Raw genomic sequence first — 9,049 nt, 5'->3', positions numbered from 1 at the left:
CGGCTGGGTAGGGGGTTGGAGGCAGATGTCAAATGTCAGCGCTACAAAGCTGACTGTTCATAACGGTCTAACGGAAAGAGACTTTTGAACACTAATCCACTGCTTCCCTTGTTCTGAATCTCTGAAGTGGGTACTCGGGAAAGGGACTTTGCTCCTATTCTGCCTCAAGAGGGCGCCCGGGACCCACGCCACCTCGTGGAGTCTAGTGAAACCCAAGAGACCTCTACCTATCTGGTCCCCTAGATCTCCCGGCCCCCTCCTTCCCCCATCTTTCCATCCCCCTCTCACTCCTCACTCTCTCCTCACTCCTATCACGCGAGCCGGGTGTAGAGCCTCAGCAGCCGACTGCCTGGGCACTTTGGGGCTGGGGCTGCGGAGCTAAGCAGGGCAGCGCCCGAGCCCCGGCTAGAAAGGATGGTTGGTGCAGACAGGGACCAGCCAGACAGCGAGGGTGTCCCCAAGTCGTCCTCAGGCCTGCTCTGGGGGCCCTGGGGGAGGGGCGGGGCGGAGAAAGGTAGTGGCGGTGCTATTAAACGAGGCTCACGGGTTCGATAAGTGCAGTGGCTGGTGCAATAGACACCCTTGGGACCCCCCAGAAGAGCAAGCCACCCCTCCCCCTGCCGAGGCCCCGAGCTCCCGGGGCCCAGCGGTCTGCCAACAGCCTGAGGAGGTGAGGACCCGCTATCCAGCTCGCTGACTCCGCTACTCCGTAATTTCCAGCTCCCCTCCCTCCTCCCCTCCCGCCGCCCTGATCAACCACTCGCTGGGCGCCCAGCTTGCTCCTGGTCCCCTCGCAGGTACGTAGGACACTGACTTGAGCTTGAGCTACCCCCAGGCTCCCTCCCTTCTGGGCGCCTGGCGGGGCGGCGCCGGGGGCTGCGGGGAGAGGAAGAAGAGGAGGAGGAGGAGAAAGAGAAGGAGGGTCGAAGGAGGAGGGATAAGTGCGGAGCCGGCTCGGGCCGCAGCTGAGCTAGGCTGAGCTCATTCGGCATTGGAGCTACAGGAGAGAGGCCAACAAGACGGGCGCCTGGTCTCTAGGCATCCCGGGCCGGTAGGGGGTAGGGGTGGGAGTAGGGGGATAGCCTGGTCACTCGATTCTTTTGCACCTGGGTTGGGAGTGGCCAAGCCCGCGCGTGGCCCCTGGACAGGTTCACTTCGGGGCTGGGAGAAGCGCAGATTTGGTGTCCTTGGCTGGGGGAGGGGGCCGGCGGCGCGAAGACGGGAGAGGAAAAGGATGCTCAGAACCTCGGGTTCGGGGGCGCTGCAGCTGCGGGGGGCTTACCCCCGCACCTTCCCTTTCCTGACCTCGGTCTGGAAGCAGAAGGGCGCCACAGAGGGAGGACGGAGGGGTGAGGGCGGAGCCGGCGGCTCTGAGCGCTCCGCACTCTGGGTTGGTTCCGAACCCCCCTGGCTCGGACCTTGGCCGAAGTCCACTAGGGGCCCGGGCGAACCTGGCCCACGTCTTCATTCTCCTGAGGCCTCGGACACCAGACTGTCTCCCTCCCCCCGCCCCCAGGGAGCTAGGATGGGGGCTCGGGATGGGCAGGTAGGAGGAGGACAGGACTAAGGGGGTGTGAGCCAGTGAAGAAGGGAGGATGCGTGTGTGTATGTGTGTGTTTCCAACTTCCCATTCCTGTATGTGTAACTCCTGAGGATCTCTGTAAATGTGTTTATCTTTATCTGTCTTTGTGTATGTGTGCCCGCCTCTTCGCGTGCGAGAGGATATTTGTGTGTGTCTGTATCTGGCTTTTGTCTCAAAATCTGTGTATGTGTATATCTTTCTTGCATGTGCAGAACAAAGTATCTCTATATGTTATCTACCTTTGTGTGCTTTTGGATTTCTGAGTGAGAGCTTGTCTGTCTGTATGCATGAGACACATTATCTGTCTCTCTTTCTGTGAGATCCAGTATCCGTGTTATCTGTGACAGTGTGAGTAGTAGCTGACACTTACGTAAGGCTTTAAGGTTTGCAAAGTGCTTTACAAACATACTCTCATTTAATCATCATCCCAACTTTGGGGGACAGGTGTTTCAGCTATTATTGTTCCCATTTTACTGATAAGAAAACTGAGGCTTAGGAAAGTTGTCAAACTTGTCCATGATCACATAGCTAGTAAAAGATGGTAGCAGAATTAAAATATCTTTTTGACTCCAAATCTAATCCTCTGCTTATTACACCCCACATTTATGTAGTATGTCTATTTCTGCAATTATACCTTCATATGAGAGTATATGTAAAACACTGTTGTCTTGTGTTTCTGTATGACAGTATGTCTTCTCTATGTGATTGTGTTTCTAGGGTGCATGTGTATATCTATGAGTCAATGTATATGTGTTTGTGTGTGAGTGAAAATATGTAATAGCTTCGTTTTAACTCAGGCCTACTTTATCTCTTGTCATTTGAAGAAAAAAAAAGTTCTGAGCTGGAACTGAGTGAGATGCCGATTCAAAAAAAATGTTGATGAATTGGATTACCTTTTGGCACAGGAACCTGAGCTAAATTACTGTATGTGTATGAGCGTGAATGTATGTGTGTGTTTAGAAAGTGGAGATGGGATGTAATTTTCTGGGCCATTCTCAGACTGGTGTTGGTGGAGGGTATGCGGCTTCCCTGTGCCCTGGGAGCCAGGCGAGGCTGGAGGCACAGAGGAAGACACAGTGGCTCCTATAGTTTCCATTTTCCTTTTCTGAATAGATCTCTGTCTGGCACACACTGTACAGAGCAAGCTACTGAAATCAGACCCCACTGGATGCAGCAGGAATTTAGAAAGAGTTCTTTTGAAGGGAACACTCTGTTTTTGAGGTGTCTAGTCAGCCCACCCAGACATACATGTACAAGACTTATAAACACTGCTAGAAATATGGATGCTTGGTCCCGCGGAGTAGAGAATCCAGCTTGGCTTGCAGTCAGATCTAGATTCTAGTCTGGGCTTGGCCACTAGCTCCTGTGGCCTGAGCAAATCATTTCCTCTCTCCAGGCCTCAGTTTCCTAGTCCAACCCCTCCTTTTACAATCTGTAAGTCTATGAATTTCTGTAGCTTCTTGGCCACTATCCAACACCAAAAATGTGAGTCCAAAGAGGAAATAGTAAAAACATGGTTTACAAAGTAGTTTCCTGATAGCAGTCCCATGAAGTACTTTAGTAGAAGTATTCTTTTTTACTGCATTTGTGATTTTATCTGTGGAAGCAGCTCCATATGAAGAGCTCCTATACTAGCATAGATTGGCACCTTTTGCTGCAACTTGTAAGTTTAGATGGTTGCCTCAGATGCTGAGAGGTTAAGTAATTTGTCTGAGGTCACACAGCATGTGTTATATATAAGTCACATTTGAACTTGACTTCTTACTCTAAAACTAGTTGAGCCTGTTATAACAGGCTCAGTCTTCACACAAGTATTTCTCCCCTTAACAAATGAAGAAACTGAAGCTTTGAGAGGTTTATAACAACTTGGGCATGGTCACACAGCTAATGAAAATTTGAGTCCATATGCAAACCCAGATGTCCTATCTCCGGTGGCCTTTCTGTAGTAAGAAAGGAGGATAAAGTAGGTGGAAGGAAAGATAAGAGGAAAAACTAAGGACAAAAAGGTATAAAGATTGGGGCATGGCAGAGAAAGAACCATTAAGAATGATTTGGCATATTTGATGCTAATCCTAATTGGATTAGCAACAATGAGGTAAAGTGGAAAGATCCATGGGTATTGGAACCAGAGAACTTGGGCTTGAATACTTGGTCTACATACCCATGTGAGCAAGACAAGGCACATCACCCTTCCTTTAATTTAGTCACCTATAAAATGGCCTTAACTGTGTGGCACAAAAACCTGCTAGATATGGACTCAGAGGATACAGATCTGAAAGTTAGTTATATTGCCACTTGTGTAATTGTGAGTGAAGGATTTAACTTAGTTTTTTCCTCAGGAAATTGAGGGAGTTAGATCAGATGTTACTAAGATCTCTTCTAGCCTTAAATCTAGATCAATTTTATATTGTCTATATTACTGCCAGGACACTTGTAAAGTGCTACAGAGATGTGACTGTGAGTTTTTGAATTCATAAATAGGGAGAGACTTCCTTGTCTCCTTGAACTGGCCATGACAGAGATAGATCTTTCTTGATGATTTGAATTGCAGCAATCTGCTCTGCTGAAGAAAGCCTTCTTGGGATGGAGTCAGGCTACTTGGCTTCTTATCTCTGCTACTCCCCTGGGTGTGATTAACTGGGAGTCCTGTCTTCTATTTGTAAAATGGGTGGTGCTAGTTATAAAATGAGTGTAAAATGGGTAGTAGTGTGTATATGTATGTGTGAGGTGAGAGAGGTCAGGGTGGTGGGGCAAGGATTAGTACTTTTTTTCTCCCTTGGAAAGAGAGAATGCTAAATGTGGTAGATATGTGAATTGCTTAATATAGTCTATATTTTCCCCTGTAACTTTAAGACTTGATGAATAAATAACTCCTGAATTGGAGAGTTAATCCAGATGACTTGTAATAGCCCTTCCAGCTTTGGGATTTGAGGATCTCATTTCTTTATGTACTACCCTTTTTAATCTCTTGCTGTCTCTTACCTACCTCATTCCCTCTTCTGACAGTTTAATCAGAAAACATCTCTGTGTATGTATCTGAGTGTGAATCTGTGACTCTATGTGTCCATGTGCATATACATATTTATGTGCATATTTCTGTCCAGATATCTGGGCCATCATTCAGATATATGGCCATATTTGCAAATCACTGTGCACACAAATGTACATTAGTTGTTGATATAGGGGAAATAATGGTGGGGAAGCAGTTTGATGTAGTATTAGAACAAATACTAGACAAGTCTTTTCCCTGTGTCTCAGTTTCTTCATCTGTATAATGGGTTTATTAGTTCTTGCCTTCCCTCCCTCCCAGAGCTGTTGTGAGAATTAAATGAGATAGTGAATATAAAGTGCTTTGTAAACCTTAAGATGTTAATCAGTCCAAGTGTTATTAGTGTCATATCTCCTTCACCACAGTCCCTTAGTACCTCATGGTGACAGGAAGATAACAAACTGTGGTGCCCTAAAGAGCTGCAGAAGCTTTGGTGACAGTCTGTGCCTCTTCTGAAGGCCAGCTTGGCTAAGTGTATAAGGATGGTCACCTGTGATGAGTATTCTCAGCCACAGCAACTCTTGAAGACCATCTTCTGAGGGGTGGTAGGATCATGAGATGCCCCAGTGGAGTTTGAATACATCCAATTGATGACCAATCCTTAATCTATTTATTTCTGTGTGTTCATGTATACATATGTGTTGTACTTTGCTGCCTGTGTGTGTGTGTGCATGTATACATATGTGCATGGAGTATGAGGCTCCCTTCATTTGCTGAGATCTCTTTCTAAGACACAGACACAACTTTTGCTCCCTCTCCTTCTCTGTCCCTGCCTGGTTTGTTCTGTCTTCCAGCCGCTGAGGGGTTAAGAGGGATGAACTGGATAACTACTTTCCAATGGCCTCCTCTTCCTCCCTGGAACTAAAGACCCTTGGCAATGGGCCCAGGGCCCCCAAACGAACACTCTCACAATGGACATCAGCACCAGAAGGGAGGCCCAGCCCCTCAGCCCTGCAGAGAGAGGGAATCGAGAATACTTGCTTTTCCGAGGAGGAGGAACAGGAGACCTGTTTCAAGAGTCAACAGGAAGCTGTTCCTGGCAGCTCATCCAGTCCCCATGGCGATGGCTCCTCACACCCCCATTCCCAGAGAGACGACCTTTCTCCAAGGTCAGAAGAGGGCATGGGGACGGAGACCGCAGGCCACTCTGTAGACTATGGCTTCATCTTTGCCTTAGTCTTCTTGGTGAGTGGAATCCTGTTGGTGGTGGTAGCCTATGCTATTCCCCGGGAAGCCAGGGTGAACCCAGACACAGTGTCAGCTCGGGAGATGGAGAGGTTGGAAATGTATTATGCCCGTCTGGGCTCCCACTTGGACAAGTGTATCATTGCTGGCTTGGGCCTCCTTACCTTGGGGGGCATGCTGCTGTCCATCTTACTGATGGTGTCTCTCGTCAAAGGGGAACTCTACCGAAGGAGAAACTTGGCTGTGTCCAGAGGCCCTCGAAAAACTTATGGTTCTATAAACCTGAGGATGAGGCAGCTTAATGGGGATGGGGTTCAGGTACTGGTGGAAAATGAGGTCGTTCAGTTGACAGACTCTCACCCAATCCATCCAGGAACCTACACTTCTCTCTCCCCTCCCCTCAACATGTGTGATGATGGCACAGTCTGTGGGTAGCACGGTTGTGACAGGGATGGATAAAGTGATAGGACAGGTTTGCACATCCTGTCAGTGTCTAAAATTACCTATCTTTACTTCCTTTGGAGAAGATTATTTCCGTGGACAACTGGCCCTGGAGTTCCAGGAAAAACACAGCTTTCAGATTCTGGGTGGGGCCAGAGTATATCCAGAGGTAATCAAAGGTACCATCAACAAGCTTGTGCTAAGGGTGACAATCCAGTCCAATGGTGTTTTGCTACCAGGTATTTCCAAGTGTGGTTCAGTGATGGAAAGAACATCAAAGCCTCTAGCAGTTAGTTACCTGTGCCATATTCTAGGCTCCAACCTCATGGAAAATAATGATTTGTAAGATTTGTAACCAGCAGTTGCCTATTCCTCTTACCCAAAGTGAAGCAGCCATGATCTCCTGGCTTACCCTTACTGCGTAAAAAGCACAGGGTGGTCTTGTTTCAGATCTTAGGGTCTAATTTTCTGCAGTGACATAATCAGACTTAGCAATAGTGACTTCTTAGCAAATATTTCAGGATTGCAGACCTGAGGAATGAGGTTCTCTTTAATACAAGGAACATGATGTGTTTGGGGAGTATTTCATGTGGAGAGCAAGTGTTTCTCTTCTTTGCAATGCCCATTATGATTCTAGAAGAAAAGATATTGAATCCATAAATCTTCTCCATACCAGCAAAATGCCACCCTACTTCCTTTTAGGGGAAAAATGTTTTGTCCATCTCTCCAGAATCATTGAATTTTAGAGTTAATTACACTTCCGAACTCTCTACTTTTCACACAGGATTTCCCAAACCCTGCTCCTAGTTCCAGATCCTTTCTGCTACTTTTGGGAGAGAATAACTTCAGTACTGAAAGGAGCTGGATCTTTGGAAAATCTAATGTTGAGCTAGAAAGCAAGAGATGAAATCCTTTCTGAGCCTCCCTCAAAAAGAGAGGGCTGAAAAGATGAAAAGCACATTTTATTTTTTTTTTAATTTATTTTTATTGCATGGATGGTTTGAAGTCAGATTTCCTGGAACCTGAAGATGTTCTCTAGTTCATTTTGTTTTCTCTAAGCAGAAGTACATCTATGTTATCCCTCAAATGATGAAGAGTCTAGAGATGTCCTCTAGGCTATCCCCAAAGATCTGTAGGAAGGGAAAAGTAGTTTATAAGGATTGATGAAGACAAAGGCTTTGGCAGATATCTGTTTCTGTTTATGACTTAGGTGAGGGATAAGAAATTGTTCACAGAGTCACAGAATATGAAAACTGAAAGGGAACTTTATGAAACATTTAGTCAAGTTCAGTTAGATTTGGTTCTGATGTGTAAAGGGGGTGTGGTTGACTAAGAACAACAATGCCTTGGGATAATAAAACTTTCTCCAACATGGGGTTCTGAATTCTACAATGGTCATGAGGTTCCAAATTCTATCATGCTTATGGAGTTCCATGAGTGTGTCAGTTTCTTCCTAGGTTCGATGAAGATTGGATTGGCCAAATCCCCAAGTTTACAAAACCTCTCATATTTAGCTACAATGTGAAGTATTTTAGACTGATGTCCTCATGAAGGGATATGGACCTCTCAATTCAACAATAAAAAATAAAAATAATCATCCCAACTGTATGAATTTGTGTGATAGGAGACCTCTTTGGGGAATAAACCCTGTTAAATCTCGGACCATCAATTCAAATCAATTTGGATTGTGATGAAATGTGTTTAGGGGCTGTTTAAAGATTAAATCTGAGTTTAGCATTGCAAAACTATTCAAGAGAAAGCATTTAATAGAATTAGGCAGTTACCTCCTAAATAATAAGACATTCTCCCTTACATTTAGTTAGTGCTTGTCATAAGGTATTTTTAACTAATATCTCATTTTATCCTTAATCCATTTGTTGATGGGTAATATGAGTACTAAAATCTCCATTTTATAGATAAAAAGTAATTGAGGCTTAAATGGAAGAGGCTAGAAAACTCCAGGGTTCCAACCTGTTGTGACCACTCTCCAATGGTTTCTATGATGTGCCTAACCTGCTAGGTCATCTGCCTGTGGAAGATGGGAAGGGAAGAAAAAGGAGCAACATACTCCCATTGGAATTCTGGAAAAGAACCATATTTTAAAATTATAAACTTTTTTTTTTAATGAAGCAGACCCTAAAAATCATCTAGTGCAATTCCTTTAATTTGTTTAGATTCAGCTAAACTTAAAAAAAATGTACATCCTCCCTCCCCAAACAACATTAAGTGCCTATTATGTTCAAGACACTGTGCTAGGGGCAGCTAGATGGTGCAGTGAGTGGATAGAGCACCAGCCCTGAAGTCAGAAGGACCTGAATTCAGTCTGGTCTCAGAAACTTAACACTTCCTAGCAGTGTGACCTTTGGCAAGTCACTTAACCCTAATTGCCTCAGAGAAGAAAAAAAGACACTGTGCTAGATCTAGGGATACAAAAACAAATATCTTTTTGAAAGAATTCTGGAGTTGGAGTCAGGAAGACCTGGCTTCTAATCCTAATTAGAATCTAATTTGACTTTTATCAACTATGTGATTGTAGGCAATTCACTTAAATCTGAGTCTCAAATTCCTCACTTGTATAAAATGTGAATAGCTACCCAGACAGGGAGGTAAAGATTAAATATAAGAACTTTCTGTATGTATATTATATATATACATACATATATATATTCTTTTCACAATTTAAATATTGTATAAGCTAGTAGTTATCATCCTCATAATCATATTTTGTAGGGTTAAAGAGATTTACTTTCCAAGGTCACAGCGCTAGTGAGTAGGCAAACATGCTGAAATCC

General features: G+C 44.8%; 1 protein-coding gene across 1 annotated transcript; it reads left to right on the top strand.

The window, feature by feature from the left end:
- Positions 1–234: 234 nt before the first annotated feature.
- TMEM74B (transmembrane protein 74B) lies at positions 235–7,865 on the top strand. The gene is made up of 2 exons (XM_051979508.1): positions 235–797; positions 5,426–7,865. Exon 2 carries the CDS (start codon positions 5,469–5,471, stop codon positions 6,249–6,251), a length of 783 nt encoding a protein of 260 aa, XP_051835468.1. The 5' UTR covers positions 235–797; positions 5,426–5,468; the 3' UTR covers positions 6,252–7,865.
- The last annotated feature ends 1,184 nt before the right edge of the window (positions 7,866–9,049 follow it).

Source organism: Antechinus flavipes, chromosome 2 (assembly GCF_016432865.1).
Source record: "Antechinus flavipes isolate AdamAnt ecotype Samford, QLD, Australia chromosome 2, AdamAnt_v2, whole genome shotgun sequence".
Lineage (NCBI taxonomy): Eukaryota > Metazoa > Chordata > Mammalia > Dasyuromorphia > Dasyuridae > Antechinus > Antechinus flavipes.
Note: the sequence above shows the minus strand (reverse complement) of the source record. Positions and strands in the feature narration are given on the sequence as shown.